Genomic DNA, 24,706 nt, shown 5'->3' with positions numbered 1-24,706 from the left:
ATTTGAGATGAGACCAAAGCTAATGACATACAATGACGTCTCCCTCGTCAATCTCTCGTGATATGTGTTATTAATATTTTACAAAGTGGGTATAACAACTTATTGTAGGTAGGTAGGTTGTCGACTTACGCTATGCTAATAGTCAAGTCGTATTAGTTTCCATTACCTGGTTGCGGCTCCAAATGCAAATCCTCCTCCAGCGTTGGTGGAACCGAGGGTTCCCGTCCCGAAGTTAAATCCAGACATTGCACTTTAGGCCTTAAACACTTTCAAGACAAACTATGCAATTCAGGCACATTAGCAAAATAGCTGCAAGCAACACAGCATCGCAACTATTCTGGTAGCTAGCTTCTCTGAAATGCCCGCGTGTGGGCCAGAGGCGCAGTATTTTATCTTAAAATAATATTCTTTTTCGATACACAACTTCGCTGTGCTCCTGTTGTTTATAACTCCAAGCTAAAGTTAAGTGTATACCTTTTAGACTTCAGAACAGACAAATATCGAAGGACAGACATATCCACACATGGCTTGGATTTTCCTATTCCCCGCCTGTTGCTAACCAAATGCTATTGCATTTTGGGTATGATAATGATGAACTACATTACCCAGCATGTCAGGTTCCTACCGCGTGAGCGTTACATTTCAAAATAAAGGATTTGTAAATATGTAGCTCAAAACTGCTGATAACATACCAGTCACGTTTACTCCCAATGTAACAAGTAACTTTTAATACCGCTATTCGTTTGGTGTGGGGATTTACTTTGTTTAAACTATGCTTTATAGTCGCTCTTTTCTTTTTTTCTGAAAAGTCATGCAGTTTAGGGGATAGGCGTGATTATCAAGCGCTTGACGCGGATGCGGGAGTAAAGTAATTGACTATAAACATACTGAAGTGAAGGCTTTTGACATCGTGTGCTTTATTTGCGTTGGACACTTCAACACGATTTCATCAATGATAGGGTGCTATGCGGGAGGCGTTGCGTGAACTCTGAAGTCGGTGACAGCTGTTACGACCCGGAGACATGGAACATATCCGAACCCCGAAGGTAGCTAACATTTTCTAGCTAATTGCTGTGGATGGACCGTAAGACAGTTGCTCGGCCTAACACGGGAGCGATTTTGGAAAACAAGACATATATATACTGGACTTGCACTGCGTATGCTGTAATAGATTCATGTAAATGCACGCATGTCGAACAGGTGTCGCTAGCTTTAACGTTTTAGACGTGACAAGCATCTATGATTATTACAAATTGAATTAACACCTGATCAGAAAGCGAGTTCCTATACCACACTGTGGACGTGTATTAGTTGTATTGAATATCTGTAAATATAATATTGCTATGGTTGTTACATTACAGATGCATTAAAAAAAACAAGAAAAAAAACTGGCCCAGAAGTGTATTGTCAATGTCAGTCACCTCAGTACAAATCACTTAATGAAGATCAGGTTAGATGCTGCAAGGTTGAGACGAGGGCATCAGGATGCGCTGTTAATTGCTTCAAGTCATTTGTGTGATTGCAGAAGATGTGCTGCTAGATGTAGTTATTCTTTTGTAATAATCATATCACTACCCATTTATTGTTATCTTGGAATAGCCACATGCATCAGAAGAACAATTGGCATAATTGTTTTTGGGGAAATGAATTGGCTGCATGACCGCCCTGAATTTACACGCTCAGCTACAGACTTCCTGTATTGCGTTTACATATCTGTGTGTCTGCTCTCATCTCTTGTTCTGTGACAAGCACAGGAAAAAGGAAACCGAGGAAAAATGTCTTAGTCAACAAGAATTACGGCAATGATAAATCGTAAATGCACACAGAAAACGGTAAAAAAAAATCAGGATTTTTCAGCCACAGTGAGAAGCTTGCTAGTAACTAGAAAATTGCATGGTTGCGTATACACTTTTATGGATATAGGTGTATAAAACATGTTTATAACCATATAGCTTGGGTATCACAACTGCTTCCCTGTAAAAACAAAAAAAAGAACCATGTGACATGGGTGAATATTCAACTTCTAACAAAGTAATTCACTTTGTGCCATACTGTACTTGTGAGTATTCTCATTCATTCTGGTCATTACCTTCTCAGGGCATTGAATGGATAACAACTGGACTCTTCTGTTTATCTTGTGAGAAGTAAAATTCACAAAACTCTTGTCTTAAAATATATATCCTTGTCTCCTGCGGTTGTCTTATGACCAATACAGAGTATGCCCTGTTTCTCACCCAAAGTCAGCTGGGATAACCTGCCAACCTTGCTGAGAGCAAGCTGCAGAGAAAATGGATGGAAGAGGATTTGTTTTGTATCCTCAGCCCATGTTTAGTTGAGGTAGCAAATACTGAGCATCAGATGGTCAGGAATAAGTGGCACTCTGGCTGGCATCATGAAGGTCTTGAAAGTTTTTTTCTTCAAGGTGTCCATCTAAATCTTTTCATAGCATGACATCCACAAATTGTGTGTTTATATCCTGATTGTTTGGGTGTGTGTGTTTGCAGGTGGAGCAGGTGCGCCTGTTGGATCGCTTCAGCAACAAATCCACCAGTGGCACACTTTACCTCACAGCGACACACCTCATCTTTGTGGAGAGCAGCTCCAACAACTCAACATCTGCTGGCCAAGAGGTTTGGGTAAGTACATTTCAGTGTTTTGGATTCTTGCTTTATTTTCCAGTGCAGCTGAATTGTCACCTTTTTAAGTCCAAAAGTGGTAATGAATTTTCATTTTGGATTCCCTTTTTCCGTGGGTAATAGAAAAGGTCCTGATTCCATTGAGACATTTTTGCGTTCATATCACATTTCAATTTCAGTGCATCTCTGCATTTTTTACTCATTTTACAGTCCAGTACAGTAACATCACTGCACATCTATAGTTAGGTTATTGAATTTACCCTACCACCTTTAATTTGAACAAATTGTAATCCATGACATGTGGTATAGATAGAGAAAAAATGTAAACAGCCAGTTCTCTTTCAATCACTTTAACAAACAGTAACCAAATAAAGTATTTAAAAACACAGTCTTAGCCAACCTGTCGGTAGTCTCCTTCTCACCAGCACTGTGCACCACACTCACTATTACAGCTAGGAAATGGCCGCCCAGTAGTATGTCCACAGACATGAGTATCTTTTCCACCTCACTCAGTACATCTTTTAAACACATTCGCAATCATAGGGACTATAGTGTTGAATGTGTGGAAGGCGGCCCCAAGTGGACAAAAACAATACCTGCAGTCAGCATGAATATTGTGTTGATGGTCAGTGATGAAATGTATGCATGAAATTTTAAATTATATATAAGTATTTCTTTTGGCTTGTCCCGTTAGGGGTCACCACAGCGTGTCATCTCAGATGAACACTCATGTTTGTTTGGGACAGTTTTTACACCGGATGCCCTTCCTTACCTAACCCCTTCGTATTTGTCTGGGGAGAGAGCTAGTGCCTGTCTCAGCTAATTTCGGACGAAGGCAGACTACAGCCCGAAGTGGTCGCCAGCCAGTCGTAGGGTAGATATTGACACTTATCACTGAAAAGGAATCGTTCCCACTCTGCCTGCAACAAAGGCAGGCATGTGTACCAAATTAAATTATATATAAGCAATACCTCAAATACTTGGTTGCTGCTTTGCAGATTTTGTCTATTGGAGGGCTGGTCTGGAATGTAACCCTTGTGATAAACAAGGACTTAACATATAATTTGAATGATAATACAGGGTGACCCGAAAGTACAATTTACCATTAAGCATATTTAGTCGACAAAGTCCTGTTCAAATGCCAGTATCTTGTGATGTAAACAAATTGTACCGAGATAAATCATTATGATCTATAACTTGTCCAAGTAAACAGGAAAAACTGGAATCATTTACAGGAAGAAACCCTATAATTACCTGATCACATAGAGTAAATATCCACACCCACCAATTAATGCTTTCTTGCAGCACCTCTGGCTTTTGTAATAGCACTTCAGAAATCAATGCAGTATAGAGCCTCTTCCTGGCCAACTTTGTGAAAACAAAATTTAAAAAAAATATTGAGGTAAAACAAACGGTGGCAATTGATGTCAGAGCAAGGAAAAACTTGTTTGAAGCGTTTGTGTAATTGGAATTGCTCTACTGTACGTCTGGCATGGAAGATTTGCTTTCGGTGTTTTTGTGGGTGTGGTAAATTCACATAAATTTAGCATGTAAAATAGAAATATACAACACTTTCTAGTTTTTAAACTTTTATGATATGTGTCAGTTCTTGATTAAGTGTGTGAGGTCCAGCTACAGCACACTACATGTATATGTTTACAGAGCCAAGTTCGAAAGCATCCTGGAGTGTTTGTGTGATACTGTATCTGCGATTTTTGACCTTGTACAATGTGAACAAGTGTTTTTGACCTCCACTCTTCTTTTTTCAGATTTTGCACCACCACATCGCATCCGTGGAGAAGCTCTCGCTCACCACCTTGGGCTGTCCTTTAGTCATTCAGTGTCGTAACTTCAGAGTGGTTCACTTTGTGGTGCAGAGAGAACGTGACTGCCATGACGTCTACAGCTCACTTTTGCGACTTCTGCGGCCTGGTGGGTTTCAATTTGTCTGACTTTGTGCACTTCTACTGTTGTTTGCACATAATGGAGAAAAAGTCCCGTTTTTTTTATTCCCCATTTAAATCCAAGTTGCTTCATGTTTTTTATATAGTGTAACATGAAAACTGCAGCTGGCTACTAATATGGACTGAATGGGTGGCAACAATAGGGAAGTGAAATGCCATTATTTTGAGAGTAATAGTCCATCAGCAACATATGGTGAGCAAACATGCTATCTTCTTCTTTTCCTTTCGGCTTGTCCCGTTAGGGGTCGCCACAGCGTGTCATCTTTTGCCATCTTAGCCTATCTCCTGCATCTTCCTCTCTAATCCCAACTGCCCTCATGTCTTCTCTCACCACATCCATAAACCTTCTCTTTGGTCTTCCTCTCGCTCTTTTGCCTGGGAGCTCCATCCTCAGCATCCTTCTACCAATATACTCACTCTCTCGCCTCTGAACATGTCCAAACCATCGAAGTCTGCTCTCTCGAATCTTGTCTCCAAAACATCCAGCTTTGGCTGTCCCTCTAATGAGCTCATTTCTAATCCTATCCAACCTGGTCACTCCGAGCTCCTCAACATCTTCATTTCTGCCACCTCCAGTTCAGCTTCCTGTTGTTTCTTCAGTGCCACCGTCTCCAATCCGTACATCATGGCCGGCCTCACCACTGTTTTGTAAACTTTGCCCTTCATCCTAGCAGACACTCTTCTGTCACATAACACACCAGACACCTTTCGCCAGCTGTTCCAACCTGCTTGGACCCGTTTCTTCACTTCCTGACCACACTCTCCATTGCTCTGTATTGTTGACCAAAGTATTTGAAGTCGTCCACCTTCGCTATCTCTTCTCCCTGTAGCCTCACTCTTCCCCCTCTACTTTTCTCATTCACGCACATATATTCTGTTTTACTTCGGCTAATCTTCATTCCTCTCCTTTCCAGTGCATGTCTTTCCAATTGTTCCTCTGCATGCTCCCTGCTTTCACTGCATATGACAATATCATCTGCGAACATCATGGTCCACGGGGATTCCAGTCTAACCTCATCTGTCAGCCTATCCATTACCACTGCAAACAGGAAGGGGCTCAGAGCTGATCCCTGATGCAGTCCCACCTCCACCTTAAATTCCTCTGTCACACCTAAGGCACACCTCACCATTGTTCTGCTGCCATCATACATGTCCTGTACTATTTTAACATACTTCTCTGCCACACCAGACTTACGCATGCAGTACCACAGTTCCTCTCTTGGTACTCTGTCATAGGCTTTCTCTAGATCCACAAAGACACAATGTAGCTCCTTCTGACCTTCTCTGTACTTTTCCACGAGCATCCTCAAGGCAAATAATGCATCTGTGGTACTCTTTCTAGGCATGAAACCATACTGTTGCTCGCAGATACTTACTTCTGTCCTGACTCTAGCCTCCACTACTCTTTCCCATAACTTCATTGTGTGGCTCATCAACTATATTCCTCTATAATTCCCACAGCTCTGAACATCCCCTTTGTTCTTAAAAATGGGAACTAGAACACTTTTCCTCCATTCTTCAGGCATCTTTTCGCCCGCTAGTATTCTGTTGAATAAGTTGGTCAAAAACTCCACAGCCATCTCTCCAAATTGCTTCCATACCTCTACCGGTATGTCATCAGGACCAACTGCCTTTCCAGTTTTCATCCTTTGTAGTGCCTTTCTGACTTCCCCCTTAGGAATCATTTCCACTTCCTGGTCCTTCACTCTTGCCTCTTCAACTCTTCCTTCTCTCTCATTTTCTTCATTCATCAACTTCTCAAAGTATTCTTTCCATCTATTTAGCACACTACCGGCACCAGTCAACACATTTCCATCTCTATCCTTAATCACCCTAACCTTCTGCACATCCTTCCCATCTCTATCCCTCTGTCTGGCCAACCTGTAGAGATCCTTTTCTCCTTCTTTCGTGTCCAACCTGATGTACATGTCTTCATATGCCTCTTGTTTAGCCTTTGCCACCTCTACCTTTGCCCTACGTCGCATTTCGATGTACTCCTTTCGCCTCTCCTCAGTCCTCTCAGTATCCCACTTCTTCTTCGCTAATCTCTTTCCTTGTATGACTCCCTGTATTTTGGGGTTCCACCACCAAGTCTCCTTCTCCCCTTTCCTACCAGATGAGACACCAAGTACTCTCCTGCCTGTCTCTCTGATCACCTTGGCTGTCGTCGTCCAGTCTTTCGGGAGCTTCGGTTGTCCATCGAGAGCCTGTCTCACCTCTTTCCAGAAGGCCGCACAACATTCTTCCTTTCTCAGCTTCCACCACATGGTTCTCTGCTCTACCTTTGTCTTCTTAATCTTCCTACCCACCACCAGAATCATCCTACATACTACCATCCTATGCTGTCGAGCTACACTCTCCCCTACCACTACTTTACAGTCGGTAACCTCCTTCAGATTACATCGTCTGCGCAAAATATAATGTACCTGCGTGGTTCTACCTCCGCTCTTGTAGGTCACTATATGTTCCTACCTCTTCTGGAAATAAGTGTTCACTACAGCCATCTCCATCCTTTTTGCAAAGTCCACCACCATCTGCCCTTCAAAGTTCCTTTCCTGGATGCCGTACTTACCCATCACTTCTTCATCGCCCCTGTTTCCTTTACCAATATGTCCATTACAATCTGCACCAATCACAACTCTCTCGCTGTCTGGGATGCTCAGAACTACTTAATCTAGTTCCTTCCAGAATTTCTCTTTCAACTCTAGGTCACATCCTGCCTGTGGTGCATAGCCGCTAACCACATTATACATAACACCCTCAATTTCAAATTTTAGTCTCATCACTCGATCTGATACTCTTTTCACCTCCAAGACATTCTTAGCCAGCTCTTCCTTTAAAATAACCCCTACTCCATTTCTCTTCCCATCTACTCCGTGGTAGAATAATTTAAACCCTGCTCCCAAACTTCTAGCCTTACTACCTTTCCACCTGCTCTCTTGGATGCACAGAATATCAACCTTTCTCCTAATCATCATGTCAACCAACTCCTGTGCTTTTCCTGTCATAGTCCCAACATTCAAAGTCTCTACACTCAGTTGTAGGCTCTGTGCATTCCTCTTTTTCTTCTGACGCTGGATCCGGTTTCCTCCTCTTCTTTGTCTTCGACCCACTGTAGCTGAATTTCCACCGACGCCCTGCAGGTTAGCAGTGCCGGGGGGCGGGCGTTGTTAACCCGGGCCACGACCGATCCGGTATGGGATTCTTTAGATGAACGCTCATATTTGTTTGGCACAGTTTTTACGCCGGATGCCCTTCCTGACGCAACCCTCTGCATTTATCCGGGCTTGGGACCGACCTACAGATTGCACTGGTTTGTGCCCCCATAGGGCTGCATTGAGCAAACATGCTATGAACGAGTTAATTTTTGAAACGATGAACTAAAATTTTAACCAGTTTATGTAAAAAATGAACTTTCCCAACACTGATTCTGTATTGTTTCTTATCGCAATATATATCACAGGTTAAGTAGCCCCAAACCTACTCTTAACATTTACATGTATCCACAGGTTCATAATGTTTTTTTGTATTTTTTTTTCATTTTTTTTTAATTTTTTTTTTTTACCTCACCACCAGATTTTCAGTTGCAACATTTGCACACTCCAATGACATCCAATAAAAGAACTTTTGAGGTTTCTCTTTCATGGAGCAAGATATTACATTACAGTATCTTACACAAACATCAATACAGTGAAGAAAATAAGTATTTGAACACCCCGCTATATTACAAGTTCTCCCACTTACAAATCATGGAGGGTCTATTTTCATCGTAGGTGCATGTCCATTGTGAGAGATAATCTATAAAGAAAAATCCAGAAATCACAATGTATGATTTTTTTAATTATTTATTTGTGTGATAGCGCTGCAAATAAGAATTTGAACACCTGAGAAAACCAATGTTAATATTTGGTCCAATTGCCTTTGTTTGCCATTACAGATGTCAAATGTTTTCCTGCAGTTGTTCGCCAGGTTTGCAGACACTGCAGGAGGGATTTTGGCACACACTTCCACACAGATCTTCTCTAGATCAGACAGGTTTCTGGGCTGTTGCTGAGAAACACGAAGTTTCAGCTCCCTCCAAAGATGTTCTATTGGGTTTAGGTCTGGAGACTGGCTTGGCCACACCAGAACCGTGATGTGCTTCTTACGGAGCCACTTCTTGGTTTTCCTGGCTGTGTGCTTCGGGTCATTGTCATGTTGAAAGACCCAGCCACGACCCATCTTCAATGCTCTGACTGAGGGAAAGAGTTTGTTCCCCAAAATATCAAAATATATGGCTGTGGTCATCCTCTCCTTAATACAGGGAATTTGTCCTGTCCCATGTGTAGAAAAACAACCCAAAGCATGATGCTACCACCTACTGCTTCACAGTAGGGATGGTGTTCTTGGGGTGGAACTCATCATTTGTCTTCCTCCAAATGTGGTTTGTGCAATTATGACCAAAAAGTTCAATTTTGGTCTAATCTGACCCCAAAACTTTCTCCCATGACTCCTCTGTATCATCCAAAAGGTCATTGGCAAACTTAAGACGGACCTTGACATGTGCTGGTTTAAGCAGGGGAACCTTCCGTGGCATGCATGATTTTAAACCATGACGTCTTAGTGTATTACCAACATTTACTTTGGAAACGGTGGTCCCAGCTCTTTTCAGGTCATTGACCAAGTCCTGTCGTGTAGTCCTGGGTGGATTCCTCACCTTTCTAAGGATCAGTGAGAACCCACGAGGTGATATCTTGCAAGGTTCTCCACTCCGATAGATATTGACCGTCATGTTTAGCTTCTTCCATTTTCTAATTATTGCTCCAACAGTGGACCTTTTTTCATCAAGCTGCTTGGCAATTTCTCCACAGCCCTTTACAGCCGTGTGGAATTTTGTCTCCGGTATCTTTGGACAACTCTTTGGTCTTGGCCATGTTACAAGTTTTTAAATTCTCGCAGATATGTGTTCAAATACTTATTTGCAGCTGTATCACACAAATAAATACAGTACTTAAAAAATCATACATTGTGATTTCTGGATTTTTCTTTTTAAGTTATCTCTCTCACAGTGGACATGCACCTACGATGAAAATTTCAGACCCCTCCATGATTTCTAAGTGGGAGAACTTGCAATATAGCAGGGTGTTCAAATACTTATTTTCTTCACTGTATGTTATAGTACAGTTTAGGCCACAGCAAACCACATCCTTTATTGAAGCATAGAAATCTGGGAATTGGTCAGTCAGAGCAGTCATATGCAAATCCAATAGAAAATGTTGTTCCCTGCAGGGGGCTGTGTACTAGATACACTATATTGCCAGAAGTATTCGCTCACCTGCCTTGACGCACATTTGATTTTCAGTGATATGACATTCTAAATCCATGTAGTTTAATATGATCTTGTGCTACCCTTTGCAACGGTAACAGCTTCAGCCCTTGTGGGAAGGCTTTCAACAAGGTTTAGGAGTGAGTTTCTGGGAATTTTCTGCTTTTCTTCCACAGGCATACAGTATTTGTGAAGTCTCAAACTGATGTTGGATGAAGAAGCACGGCTCACTGTCCTCTCTAAATCAATTCAAAAGTTTTTTATTGGATTGTGTACAGGGCTCAGTATAAGCTAGTCAAGTTCATCCATACCAAATTTTATCAATATGGACCTTTCTTTGTGCACCGGTACACAGACATGTTGGAAAAGGAAGGGGTTATCCCCAAGATATTTGACTTTCCAAATTCTTTTGGTATGCTAAAGCATTCCTTTCAGTGAACCCCAAGCCCATTTTGGACATTTTCAACTGTATGGGAACAGTTTGGAGGTGGCCCCTGGTCTCTTCGTCAGTGCACAAATCAAGGTTCATAAAAACACAGATGAGAGTTTAATGTGAATGAAAATGACTGGCCTGCACAATCCTGACCTTAACTTCTCAGATTCCGCTTATCCACAAGACTAATCGGGAAAAATGTCCTGACCAACTCTCCAATTAAAGGGTTCAAGTCTCCCCTTCTTCCCTAGCAGGCTCTAACACCGTGCACGCAAGGGGACGGGAGCTTTCTAACCCGGTGTCGAGATGAATTCGCCTAGGTGTGGTAACTGCCTTTAGTTTTACGGAGCGAATCCGATCTGACCTCACTGATTAGCCCTTATTGAGTAACCGTACAGAGTAAAAGGATAATGTGAGTACTCCATTTTTACAGAAGCTCCATCTCTTATGAATCAATTGCACTTGTCATTGACCTAATAGGTTTAACAATCCTTGTTAGGATCGTATGGATTTGTTTTTATATATTAAGATGGAGTATATCAATGAGTTACTTTTTAAAATGGAATTACGACTAGATGTTGTTAACGTCGTCGACGATCATTCATTAAAGAGGTTGAGTGGTAGGTATGAAACAACGCATATTATAAGAATGACAACGGTAGATGGGAGTGAAATTGGGATATTTAACATTATAGTAGTCAAAAAATGGAAGGATAATGTAACAGCATGGGTAAATAATATGAAGTAAATAACAGAATATAATTGATCAAGTGAAAGAAGTCAAAGTACTTAAAAGCATTAGATCATAAAATTGAAATTAATAAAAATAAAGGATGTCAAAATAATCAAAAGTAATAAATCATAAAATAGGTATATCTTTTTGAGTGAGCTTTAAGGGGTGATCAAGTCCTACGGAGCCCAAAGTCTAATTTAGTAATAAGGTATTTTAGGGATTAGGAATATTTCAACAGACAACTAGCCCTTCTTCCCCTCCAAGTAATGTCAATGGCATTACCCTATAATTACCTTATTATAATAGTTTTTTACTCTTGACCAATTAAAGAGGAAACTTCAAAAAGAACCATTCCAAGTTGCTTGAAGATTTCTTCCCATCACCATGTTCCCACATGAGATTACAAAAAGAAGAAGAGCGTGTGTCTCCCTGCCTTTGTATGACAGAAGAACTCCGTACTTTGATGTAAACTGCTTTTAAAGCCTCTGTTTGGAAAACATTGTAGAATGTTCATTTGCTTCTCCACACCCAGGGGGAAGTACTTTTTGTTATTGTGTAAAGTACCTTTCGCCATCGACTTGTTCTATCGTGTCCTGACATGTCCCGTCTGCTGCCGACATGTCTCGAGATGACCCTTCTCTCACGTTCTAAATTCAAACAATACATTTTATAACATCACGTTAATCTCTGAGCAACAAGTAATGTATAAACATCCATGTAAATACAATTCCCTCATGCATTCAACAGGCCTGTTCCTGTTGGTAGCACATCATGTGGTGCCTTGTCCGAGAGAGGCAATCATACACAGGTTACATCTTTTACACAGTACACTACGCAGTTTCGAAGCATCTACTTTAATATAATAAAACAAAGTAAAACAGCATGTTGTGAATAACAAAACTGTAACAAAGGATAAGGTGTGATCAGTATTTGCAAGCAATAATACTGCTGCAGTTAAATTATAAAAATATCAAAGATATAAAATCAATCAGGTTTTAAGGTTGCTGACTTTGGTATGTGTATGTATTGTGATAAGAGTTTTGCGAGGATAAGGATCTTGAGATGACTTCTGTGCTGGCACTTTGTGATCTAATCCATTTGAAGTACAAATTGGTTTGGCGACATCTGGTGTCTGAACTAAAAATTGAGTCTAGGGTTCAGATCACTCACATGAACCCAGCCACTTAAGCCAATTGCTATCAATTGTTCCATCGTTTCACGTGGCATGGCAACATATTTGACAAACCTTAAAGAACACTTCTGGATGAATTAGAGCAGAGAATGAGAGCCAAGACTTCTCTTTCAGCATCAGTGTGCAGCCTCACAAACGTGCCTCTGGAAAAAGAGTAATTAATTCCCATAAACACACTCCAAAGATTTTTGAAAGCTTTTTGAGTCAAGGCAGGTGAGTTAATACTTTTGGCAAGATGTATGTCCTGTGTATGTGTATGTCCTAATCTGCCGATGATTATCAAGTTTGCATTTTCCCCTTGTGCGGGTTTCCACCCACGTTCTCAAAACATGGATAGTAGTTTTATTGAAGACTACAATAGGCCATAGGTGTGTATTTGAATGCAAATGGTTGTTTAAACAATGTTTGTGTGTGGGAAACAGATGGATGGAGGTTTTATCACATCTGTTGCCACTTTGTCTTTATTATAATCTCGATATAAAACATGCTTGACTGTTAACAATTTCCTTCCTTGTGTGCAGAGTCATACGATGAGCTCTACGCGTTCTCCTACAATCCCAAACAGAATGACCAGCAGCGTGACGAAGGGTGGCAGCTCATTGACTTGGCGGCAGAGTTCGAGAGGATGGGTGTCCCCTGCGACCAATGGCAACTCACTGACGTCAACCGAGACTACAAGGTCCGTGATGTTCTGGTGTTGTAAAATGTGACAGAATTCACTGAAGCAACTGTTTTGTCATGGCTAGTAAATATAGTGAAGTATTTTTTATGTTAAGCAAAAAGGAAAAAAATAGAATTCCAGGGAACATACCATTCAGTCTTATGCATGTTGGTCCAAAAGGGGGCGTTAAAAGCTTCACATTGATGTGGAAAAGAAGCGTTGTAATCCAAAATGAGTTCAAATATTGTTTAAAATGTGCCACGCCACAATTTATTATGAAATTAGGTTTTTCAAAGTGATATGAAATATTCATTATTTGATTTTCACTCATCATCATTGAAGAAAATCCAAGAATTGAATCTAAAAAAGTTTTAATAAATGGGGAACATGCTTCTTAAAGTTTTCCCCTCACAAATCTGTCATTCTGGGTTCAAGTTTCAGCTGCGGGCTTCTTGTACCGGGTTTGCATGTTCTCCCCATGCTCGCGTGGGTTTTCTCCAACATTCCAAAAACATACACTTTGGGTTAAATCAGTGCTTCTCAAATAGTGGGGGGCGACCCTCGACACGATGCCTGTGGGGGAGGGAGGGCACGTGAGACCCTGAAGAACATGATTAACAACATTAATACATGGATTATTTTTTTGTAAATTGATTGATAACTTTCTTTTTTGTACTCCCTTAAATGTTTCTAGGATTAGATCACATTATCATTCATATATATTGATTTATAAAGATGTCCTTGCAGGTGCTGCGGGCTACCTGGGGGGGTCGTAACAGAACACAATTGACCCCTCCGTACAGGGCACTTAACCACGCCTCCTGAAGTGACGTCACGCCACGTGCGGTGACATAAGACAAACAGTAAAAATGGCAAATACAATACAATACATTCTGAACTGAGACAGACGCCATGCTTCTGATTTCATTCAATCATTCACACGTAGCAATGTTATGCTAGCGGAGAACGTCTCATTCATTTATATGAGACGTGTATTAAAAATCAAATTTAGGGCATATCTTCGTGCAAACACAGTCTGGTTAACTTTCGGCCGCGAGCCAGCAAGAAATCAATACGTTTGTGCAGTCCGATCATCGCTAAATATCGCTCAACAAAGAATAAGTGTGGCAATCGTTCACACGTAGCAATGTTATGCTAGCGGAGAACGTCTCATTCATTTATACGAGACGTGTATTAAAAATCAAATTTAGGGCATATCTTTGTGCAAACACAGTCTGGTTAACTTTCGGCCGCGGGCCAGCAAGAAATCGATACGTTTGTGCTGTCCGATCATCGCTAAATATCGCTCAACAAAGAATAAGTGTGGCAATCGTTCACGCGTAGCAATGTTATGCTAGCGGAGAACGTCTCATTCATTTATACGAGACGTGTATTAAAAATCAAATTTAGGGCATACCTTCGTGCAAACACAGTCTGGTTAACTTTCGGCCGCGAGCCAGCAAGAAATCGATACGTTTGTGCAGTCCGATCATCGCTAAATATCACTCAACAAAGAATAAGTGTGGCAATCGTTCACACGTAGCAATGTTATGCTAGCGGAGAACGTCTCATTCATTTATACGAGACGCGTATTAAAAATCAATTTAGGGCATATCTTTGTGCAAACACAGTTTGGTTAACTTTCGGCCGCGAGCCAGCAAGGAATCAATACGTTTGTGCAGTCCGATCATCGCTAAATATCGCTCAACAAAGAATAAGTGTTGCAATCGTTACGCGTAGCAATGTTATGCTAGCGGAGAACGTCTCATTCATTATACGAGACGTGTATTAAAAATCAAATTTAGGGCATACCTTCGTGCAAACACAGTCTGGTTAACTTTCGGCTGCGAGCCAGCAAGAAATCGATGCGTTTGTGCAGTCCGATCATCGCTAAATATCGCTCAACAAAGAATAAGTGTGGCAAACGTTCACACGTAGCAATGTTATGCTAGCGGAGAACGTCTCATTCATTTATACGAGACGCGTATTAAAAATCAAATTTAGGGCATATCTTTGTGCAAACACAGTCTGGTTAACTTTCGGCCGCGAGCCAGCAAGGAATCAATACGTTTGTGCAGTCCGATCATCGCTAAATATCGCTCAACAAAGAATAAGTGTTGCAATCGTTTACGCGTAGCAATGTTATGCTAGCGGAGAACGTCTCATTCATTTATACGAGACGTGTATTAAAAATCAAATTTAGGGCATACCTTCGTGCAAACACAGTCTGGTTAACTTTCGGCTGCGAGCCAGCAAGAAATCGATGCGTTTGTGCAGTCCGATCATCGCTAAATATCACTCAACAAAGAATAAGTGTGGCAATCGTTCACACGTAGCAATGTTATGCTAGCGGAGAACGTCTCATTCATTTATACGAGACGCGTATTAAAAATCAAATTTAGGGCATATCTTTGTGCAAACACAGTCTGGTTAACTTTCGGCCGCGAGCCAGCAAGGAATCAATACGTTTGTGCAGTCCGATCATCGCTAAATATCGCTCAACAAAGAATAAGTGTTGCAATCGTTTACGCGTAGCAATGTTATGCTAGCGGAGAACGTCTCATTCATTTATACGAGACGTGTATTAAAAATCAAATTTAGGGCATACCTTCGTGCAAACACAGTCTGGTTAACTTTCGGCTGCGAGCCAGCAAGAAATCGATGCGTTTGTGCAGTCCGATCATCGCTAAATATCGCTCAACAAAGAATAAGTGTGGCAAACGTTCACACGTAGCAATGTTATGCTAGCGGAGAACGTCTCATTCATTTATACGAGACGCGTATTAAAAATCAAATTTAGGGCCTATCTTTGTGCAAACACAGTCTGGTTAACTTTCGGCCGCGAGCCAGCAAGGAATCAATACGTTTGTGCAGTCCGATCATCGCTAAATATCGCTCAACAAAGAATAAGTGTGGCAATCGTTCACACGTAGCAATGTTATGCTAGCGGAGAACGTCTCATTCATTTATACGAGACGTGTATTAAAAATCAAATTTAGGGCATATCTTCGTGCAAACACAGTCTGGTTAACTTTCGGCCACGAGCCATTAAGAAATCGATACGTTTGAGCAGTCGGATCATCGCTAAATATCGCTCAACAAAGAATAAGTGTGTCAATCGTTCACACGCAGCAGTGTTATGCTAGCGAAGAACTTCGAATTCCTTTATACGAGACATGTATTGAAAATCAAATATAAGGCATACCTTCGTGCAAACATGTGTTCCGGTTGATATTAGATGGATTTAGTTGATGATGCAGTCTTCCACAAAGTTTGATCCATCGAAGGCATTTTTCGTACTGGGTCTTCGGTTTTGGAAAGGGTACAAATCGAACTCCACCAACTAGCCTTTCAGGATACCTGTCGTCACTATTACAAAGTCCGTGACACCTCTTAACCATATTTTTTGTTAAATAACCCAAATACCCGATAAAACGCTAACTTAACCTATACTGGACCATTCAATGTTGTCTGAGAAAATGGCGGGAGCAAAAACTGGCTTTGGTTCATGCAGATCTCTGGCCTCTGATTGGTCAGTGACACGTATTGCGCAATATCCACGGAGGGGTCAATTGAGAAGCACTCGATTAAATGATGATAGTGACTGATGTTTGAATAAAAAATGCACGATCTTTAGTGTTTTTCTATTGTCAGAAGTTTTTTTATTCCTTTCTTTTCTCTTCTACTTTCATACAAACCACAGTGAAAGTGTCAAGAAAATAATCACGACCAGTTTAATTGTATATGTTAAAAGAATGATGCAAATATACTATGTGTGCTTTGCTTTACAGGTTTGTGAGACATATCCACGTGACCTGTATGTCCCCATCACGGCCAGTAAGCCCATTATAGTGGGAAGTTCCAAGTTCAGGAGCAAAGGACGCTTTCCAGTGCTTACTTACTTTTACCAAGAGAAGAAGGTACATTCTGTAGTTAATGCTATTTCTATTAGGTTCTGCTTGGTAAACGTAATTGGTATTTTTTTTTTCACTGTATTGATCAGCCAAAGCCTTTCACAATATGTTTTTATGAGAAGATGAGGGGCGATGGACACAGAAAAATTTTGCCCAATGCGACTCAACTGTCATATATAATATGCAGGGATCTGCAAATATTATTCATGAATGTTCGACCTTCAGTAACTAGTTTATGAATGGAACAGTAACATCTCAGACATAATGGCCAATCGAAAATGCCGTGTTGCATCACAAGAGCTTCCATGAGAAAAATGTTGACACTCAACACTGTCCTTTCTTTTCTCCCATTTCCTCTCTTCAAACTATTATAATGCAGCCACAGGGGCTAAAGCAGTCTGCTTCTTCCTTGACAACTGTGCCATGTTGTTTAATATTCAATAACAAAAAGAAAGAATATTGTAAATGTGAACCCTCAAGGCGTTGCAGTGTTTCTCTTGCAGCGACTTGGTTCATGATTGACCAGTTCAGTTGTGTTTGTCACGTAAGTCGGTGTGCAGCAGGTCCAAATTACAATTTTCCAATGCTCCCACTGGCACTATGTTGTAAGTGGTTTAACCAAAAAGCAAAACCCTTGTACAGTTAACCGCTCATTGAACTGAGGTCTCATAAGATTTTCTGCCGTAGTCATGGAGCCTGCACCATACATATGTTTTCGCTAATGTATTTGCAATTGTAATGTCTATAACAGGCGGCAGTGTGCAGATGCAGCCAGCCTCTCTCTGGTTTTAGCGCACGCTGTTTAGAAGATGAGAGCATGCTGCAAGCCATCAGCAAGGCTAACCACAACAGCCGATTTGTTTACGTCATGGACACAAGGCCAAAAGTAAGACTTGCCTTTTAACAATTTGCAATTTAATTTAAAGGAGACTTTGTTTATTTGGATGAATAGGGCCAAAGCTTGGGAGCACCCTTTGAGCCCCAAGTCTAAAAAACTGAGTACAAATTGTGAAGTCCACTTGAGTGCCAGAAAGACTATATATATTTTTTCAAATGTGTTTTCACTTATAGAGGCAGCATTTCAACGCCAAGCCACTGGAGTACACATGTTAATTAATGTGTGGTTTTGTGTATGTGCAAATTTCGGAGCAGGTTGCTTCAGAAAGATGCAGCTACCAAAAGATTTAATTGGTTCTTTAATTGCACACTTTAGGTGCAAGCAGGCACTCCAGAGACCCAACTACTTGTACACAAGCCATTGAAACGCAACATTTTCATAAATTCTCTCTATAAACACAGCTGCCGCCTCATCTCACCTCTGACTATCTTGCAGCTGAATGCTCTCGCCAACCGAGCAGCAGGCAAAGGCTATGAGAATGAGGACAATTACTCCAACATTCGCTTCCAGTTTGTGGGGATTGATAACATCCATGTGATGAGAACTAGCCTGCAGAAGCTGCTGGAAGGTCCACCACTTGTACAGTACTTGAGACGTTCAGCATTGATTTGTTCTTCTGCAGACATTCTTAACTTTAGCTGTCTGATTTGTTTGTGGCCCTTAGTGATTGGAGCTCGTTCTCTCTCCATGAGCGACTACCTGGTAGGACTGGAGAGCTGCGGCTGGCTGAGACATATCAAAGCTGTTGTGGATGCAGCGATCTTCTTGGCTAAGGTAGATGTTACAACTACTGCATATTTTTGTATGCTAAATGAGAATTTTAATATTTAAAAAAAGTCAAGACACTAACCACTGCATCAAGCTTTATAATAAGACTACAACTATATTAGTATTGTTTGCTGTCATAATTTTTTTTGGTTTCATGTCTGATATACTGAGAAAACACAGGCATGCTTAATTGGTTATAAAATCATGGATGCTTGTGTGGCCTGTCGTCCAACCACTAGACTGTGACCCGGGAAGGAGCCAGTGTGTTGGTTCATTGTTCCGACGGGTGGGACCGAACAGCACAGGTCTGCTCCCTTGGGGCTCTGTTAATGGACCCCTACTACCGCACCATCAAGGGTTTCATGGTACCACTTACATACTTTTTTTGGTACATTCACATATTTCCTGCTGAGTTCTTTCTTACCTTTTTTTGGTAACGCTGTCTGTTAGGTGCTGATTGAGAAAGACTGGATCTCCTTTGGCCACAAGTTTGCAGATAGGTATGTTTTGGGTATCAGTTGATTAATTGAGTTTTTTTGCTGACCGATTTCTCAAGGTACATTGCAAGCTTTCTTTATGAATATATATACGGTGAAGAAAATTGGAATTTGAACACCCTGCTATATTGCAAGTTCTCCCACTTAGAAATCATAGAGGGGTCTGAAATTTTTTATCATTGATGCATGCCCACTGTGAGAGAGATAATCTAAAAAGAAAAATCCAGATATCACAGTGTATGATTTTTTTTAAATTTGTGTGATACAGCTGTAAATAAGTATTTGAACACCTGTCTGTCAGATAGAATTCTGACCCTCAAAGACTTGTTAGTCCGCTTTTAAAAGTCCACTTCCACTCCATGTATTATCCTGAATCAGATGCACCTGTGTGAGGTCGTTAGCTGCATAAAGACACCTCCCCACCCCATACAATCAGTAAGACCCAAACTTGCATCATGGCCAACGCCAAAGAGCTGTCCAAAGGCACCAGAGACAAAATTGTACAACTCCACACAGCTGTAAAGGGCTATGGAGAAATTGCCAAGCAGCTTGGTGAAAAAAGGTCCACTGTTGGAGCAATCATTAGAAAATGGAAGAAGCTAAACATGACGGTCAAACTCAACTGGAGTGGAGCCCCATGTAAGATATCACCTCGTGGGGTCTCAAGTGATCCGTAGTAAGGTGAGGAATCGGCCAAGGACTACACGACAGGACTTGGTCAATGACCTGAAAACAGCTGGGACCACCATTTCCAAAGTGACTGTTGGTAATACACTAAGACGTCATGGTTTGAAATCATGCATGGCACGGAAGGTTCCCCTGCTTAAACCAGCACATGTCAAGGCCCGTCTTAAGTTTGCCAATGAACATTTGGATGATACAGAGGAGTCATGGGAGAAAGTTTTGGGGTCAGATGAGACCAAAATGGAACTTTTTGGTCATAATTCCACAAACCACGTTTGGAGGTAGACGAATGATGAGTTCCATCCCAAGAACACCATCCCTACTGTGAAGCATGGGGGTGGTAGCATCATGCTTTGGGGGTGTTTTTCTGCACATGGGACAGGACAAATTCACTGTATTAAGGAGAGGATGACCACAGCCATATATTTTGATATTTTGGGGAACAAAGTCTTTCCCTCAGTCAGAGCATTGAAGATGGGTTGTGGCTGGGTCTTTCAACATGACAATGACCTGAAGCACACAGCCAGGAAAACCAAGGAGTGGCTCCATAAGAAGCATATCAAGGTTCTGGCGTGGCCTAGCCAATCTCCAGACCTAAACCCAATAGAAAATCTTTAGAGGGAGCTGATACTCCGTGTTTCTCAGCGACAGCCCAGAAACCTGTCTGATCTAGAGAAAATTTGTGTGGAGGTGCGGGCCAAAATCCCTCCTGCAGTGTCTGCAAACCTGGTGAACAACTCCAGGGAAACGTTTGACATCTGTAATTGCAAACAAAGGCTACTCTACCAAATATTAACATTGGTTTTCTCAGGTGTTCAAATACTTATTTGCAGCTCTATCACACAAATAAATTGTTAGAAAAGTCATACATTGTGATTTCTGGAGTTTTCTTTTTAGATTATTTCTCTCACAGTGTACATGCATCTACGATGAAAATTTCAGACCCCTCCATGATTTCTAAGTGGGAGAACTTGCAATATAGCAGGGTGTTCAAATACTTATTTTCTTCATTGTATGTTAGAAAATGTACATTTTGTATCTTCCTACTTATCTACACCAAAGGGCCAATATGTACAACATTTGAACAGTATTCTCAATTAAATGAACAACTACTAATGAATTGTAAATAATATAAACTGTAACTTAGGTGTGACCAACTAGATGGAGATCAAAAGGAAGTGTCTCCAATCTTCACTCAGTTCCTGGAGTGTGTTTGGCAGCTATCTGAGCAGTTCCCTCAGGTGTGTGTATGTCCAGTATATGTTTCTGTATGTCTTCCTTTTCTTTCGGCTTGTCCCGTTAGGGGTCGCCACAGGGTGTCATTTTTGCCATCTAAGCCTATCTTGTGCATCCTCCTTTCTAACACCCACTATCTATATGTTTCTGTATGTAAGACACAGTTAATGTTATATTTGATTCAAAGCTTATTTGCAAGTTGTCATTTTTTTTTATTTTATTTTTTTCCTCCAGGCATTTGAGTTCAGTGAGTGGTTCCTGCTCCAGATCCACGAGCACGTCCATTCATGTCAGTACGGAAACTTCCTTGGCAACAACCAGAGGCAGAGAGAAGAGCTTCAGTGAGTCATGACAGAACCAATGCTCTTAGAATTTGTCTTTCCAATGACATGACACCAACATAAAAGTCCAGATATTAAAAAACAAATAAAACACCACCCTCAGACCATTACAACAGTTTTATAGATGTTATTTTAAAAGCCTCAACCTATGTTATGGAATGTATCATGTAGTGTTAATAATGCGATTTACTTTGAGATAGGCATTTGTGTAGCGCTACAAAACAGCGTATGAGAATATGAGTGTGACTCACTTGGCTGGTGTTTTTGTGTGCTAGGCTAAGAGAGCGAACTCATTCATTGTGGGCCCATCTAATGAGTGAAAAACAGAACTACTTGAATCCGTTTTACAGCCCCGCGTATGCAGTAATGCACCCTGTACTGGAGCCCTCCACCTTACCCTACTTTTTCAAGTGTGTACTACCTTCTTTATTTGCTCTTTTCTCTGTCGTAATACCTGCAGTCAGATTTTCATCTGTGTGTGTGTGTGTGTGTGTGTGGTGTGTGTGTGTGTGTGTGTGTGTGTGTGTGTGTGTGTGCGCGCGCGCGTGCGCGCGCAAGGTTTTGGAGAAACATGTATCACCAGTTTGATCGCTCAATGCACCCCCGGCAGTCCATCCTGAAGACCATTCTGACTGGGAAGGAGAACAGTCGCAAGGCAGAGAGCAAACTGCAAGCATTGGAGAGTGTATGTGAACACACACTAATGCTAAAACACCAAACTTAACTGAAAACAAGAATTGACTTTTATTAAATAGTCCCTCTCGCTTTATACAGTAAAGCTTTTTAATATGATAGGCCCAAAGATATGCTATTTTTCCAGATGTCTGTAGTAGGATAAATAAAAACAGATTGTGAAGAACGATGAAAAGCTCCAAAGGTGACGAGGTGCTCATATGTAATGCAAATTTTTGAACAAATCAGAACCAGCTTCGTTGGCCAATTGTGAAACAACACACAAAGAATTTTTCTTCGGCTGTAGTTGATACCACTAAGCTCACCATTTCAAATGCTAGTTCATTGTTCATTTTTGTTTTTTTGCTAGTCCCCGAAAATACTGGCATTTCATTTTCCCAATGTTACCATCAGTTGAGTCCACACTAGTAGCGCCTTTCACCCTACAATCTAAAAAATGTGGAAAAACTGCTTGGATGTTTTTTTTTTTTTTAAAGGAGAAATTAAAACAACTGCAGGACTTTCGTCTTTAATGCGCAAACAAAAAACACACATCACAGTGTGACAGGCATGAAAGGACATTGATAACTTTGCATTCCTCGCAGCTGTCTGACTAAATTAACTTTTTATTTTATCTCATGTTGTAAAACAAAATAAATTCCATATAGTGTTATCACATACTCTTTAACTAAACCCTTCTGATATAAATAATTTTCGTGGTAATGCAATTACTTCATGTTCAGTATTACAAAAGAATGACATATTCACTCCCATTTACACAATGTCCCTGACCTCACTTCACCTTTTCATGCAGGTGCGATATCCCTGCCATGAATCGCAGCTGTGGCCGCAGTGACTCGGTTGCCAAATACAGCATTTATCCGCCAACAAATGAAGGCTCGTCTATAGTGTGTTCAGACACCCGAACAAAATCTGGCACTTTTGAATGAAAATAAAATTGTTTGAAAACCGTGCTCTAATGCAGATTGAGCTTGTTCTCAATTACTTTCATCAGGTCGAGATGAACTAAGTTCAGTTCATGGTCCCACAAAATATGAACTACTTTTTTTCATCGAATTCGTTCAGGTACAACCCTACTGACAGGCGATGGCGTATGAAAATGTGTTTTTCATTGCAATACCGAGTTGGTATTATATTGTATATATTATATCATAGGTCTTGCAAGAATTGTTTAAACGACGTTGCCATTGGAATTGGATATTTTAGTTTGACTTTTAAGGCATATTTTGAAATCGTATCCTTGTTGGAACAGTAGACTGTGTAGGTTCCAATAAAAAAGAATTTTGTTCTCCCCTTTTTTTGCATGTAGAGGCTCCACCAACTCGGTGTAACACCAGTCGTGACTGCCGACCTCCATGCACCCCCTCCGACCAGGGATAATCACTCATGTGACAAACCCCTCCCACCACGCCCCGACTCCCTCATCTTGGGGGTGCCCGTCAATCACAAAGAGGCTCGTCGGCAGGAGGAGGAGGACGACCACGAGGTCGGGGAGGAGGCCACCGAGAGCACCGACACTGAGCGGACAGTAGAGGGCAGCAGCGGCACTGAGAGCCGCAAGCAGAGTTATGGTGAACTAGAAGGGACATACAATAACGATCTGTCCAAAGAGGAGCCGGGTGTCGTAAGTCTCGAGTTTGGAGTGGCACGCATGACCTGCTGAGAACTGGAGCCATTGTAAGAAAAGGACAGGCGCATTCTAACAACTGAGTAGTATCTCAAAAGAAGTGGTTGTTCTTAAGTGATTACGTGCCGTTTATAAAAATGATCTTCAATGGGTCATGTTCTGTCTGTATATTCTAAATCTCCATGGAAAGCTTCATATCATGTTATATATTGCACCTATAGAAACGCATTTGCTTTTCTTTTTTTTTTAATGAATGTTGGGACGCACTATAGAGAAACTAATAAGTGAATAAATTCATCCACAGTAAAATCCAAGTCTTTCCCAATTTTGTTGTTGTTGTTGTTGCTGTAAAGTATTGAGTGTGTTTTTTAGTGTGTGTTAGTGCATATTTATTTAACAGAAACAAGCTGAATGAATGAAAGGACATACGTGTTGTCCTTATTATTGATGACGAATGTCACATTAACCAGATTAGGATAGTAATCCTTTTCTCCCCCTTTTTTTCACTCTAGAACACAGGAAAGGAAGTACTTTCATCCCCACAGAGGGCTTGCAGCCAGTCTAATCTTACAACATCAAGCTGGAAATTACACCAAACAAGAAAAGTAGTCTGCTTGTGGTTTTTCCATTCTCTTCCTGGTGGCTGTGGGTAAGCCAACTTTGGCTCAGCTGTCAACAGTTGCCACCATTGATCATTTGATCCTATTTTACATCTCACATTGATCATATAAGCGGACTTACTAATGTGCATTGATCCCAAAATCCCATTGGCACTGGATGCCAGGACAATACCGTGTGATCCTGATTGCGGGTCCCTGTTGTAAAATCTCACAGAAGCACACACAGCTTCACAGCAGCCATTCTGCTTGTCAGACCAGTAGTGTTGTGCTTAGACTTTACAACAATTTGATGATCTTAATCGTTATCGGACCATAATTAGCATTTTATGATGATCCGCTTTAATGTCGTAATTCTCCGATCCGATCAACGACGGGTCCACAAAAGACATTTATGCTACATTGCTGTTTATTTTTGGTCTTGTCGAATTACCATGGTGACGAAAACAATGGTTAGGTTAGGTACAACGTGCCACCTTTACCATGGACCCGTACATATAAACACAT

At 41.1% G+C, this 24,706-nt stretch overlaps 2 protein-coding genes across 5 annotated transcripts in view; one reads left to right on the top strand and one right to left on the bottom strand.

Moving 5' to 3' along the window:
* nup58 (nucleoporin 58) overlaps positions 1 to 559 on the bottom strand; it is a 34,384-nt gene extending 33,825 nt beyond the window's left edge. For all 3 annotated transcript variants that reach the window (XM_061805038.1, XM_061805040.1, XM_061805039.1), the window contains exons 1-2: positions 475 to 559; positions 167 to 250 (exon numbers count right to left, since the gene is read on the bottom strand). In XM_061805038.1, coding sequence (XP_061661022.1) covers positions 167 to 250; positions 475 to 515 — 125 coding nt within the window. In that variant the 5' untranslated portion in view covers positions 516 to 559. The remainder of the gene's footprint in view (positions 1 to 166; positions 251 to 474) is intronic.
* Positions 560 to 701: 142 nt separating this feature from the next.
* On the top strand, positions 702 to 23,885 carry mtmr6 (myotubularin related protein 6). 2 transcript variants are annotated; one of them, XM_061805036.1, is made up of 16 exons: positions 702 to 1,046; positions 2,216 to 2,422; positions 2,505 to 2,636; positions 4,406 to 4,568; positions 12,785 to 12,942; positions 16,716 to 16,844; positions 17,590 to 17,724; positions 18,172 to 18,304; positions 18,401 to 18,510; positions 18,744 to 18,869; positions 18,955 to 19,004; positions 20,833 to 20,926; positions 21,156 to 21,262; positions 21,538 to 21,672; positions 21,821 to 21,947; positions 23,265 to 23,885. In XM_061805036.1, the coding sequence occupies exons 2-16, from the start codon at positions 2,393 to 2,395 to the stop codon at positions 23,616 to 23,618; spliced, it is 1,983 nt and encodes a 660-aa protein (XP_061661020.1). In that variant the 5' UTR covers positions 702 to 1,046; positions 2,216 to 2,392; the 3' UTR covers positions 23,619 to 23,885. The 2 variants fall into 2 exon arrangements, with proteins under 2 accessions (XP_061661020.1, XP_061661021.1); XM_061805037.1 differs by lacking the exon at positions 2,216 to 2,422 and having other exon boundaries at positions 705 to 1,046.
* Positions 23,886 to 24,706: the final 821 nt, after the last annotated feature.

The sequence above is a fragment of the Syngnathoides biaculeatus genome, chromosome 19 (genome assembly GCF_019802595.1).
Source record: "Syngnathoides biaculeatus isolate LvHL_M chromosome 19, ASM1980259v1, whole genome shotgun sequence".
NCBI classification, from domain to species: domain Eukaryota; kingdom Metazoa; phylum Chordata; class Actinopteri; order Syngnathiformes; family Syngnathidae; genus Syngnathoides; species Syngnathoides biaculeatus.
The sequence above is the reverse complement of the archived record's forward strand: the minus strand, read 5'-3'. Positions and strand labels throughout refer to the sequence as shown.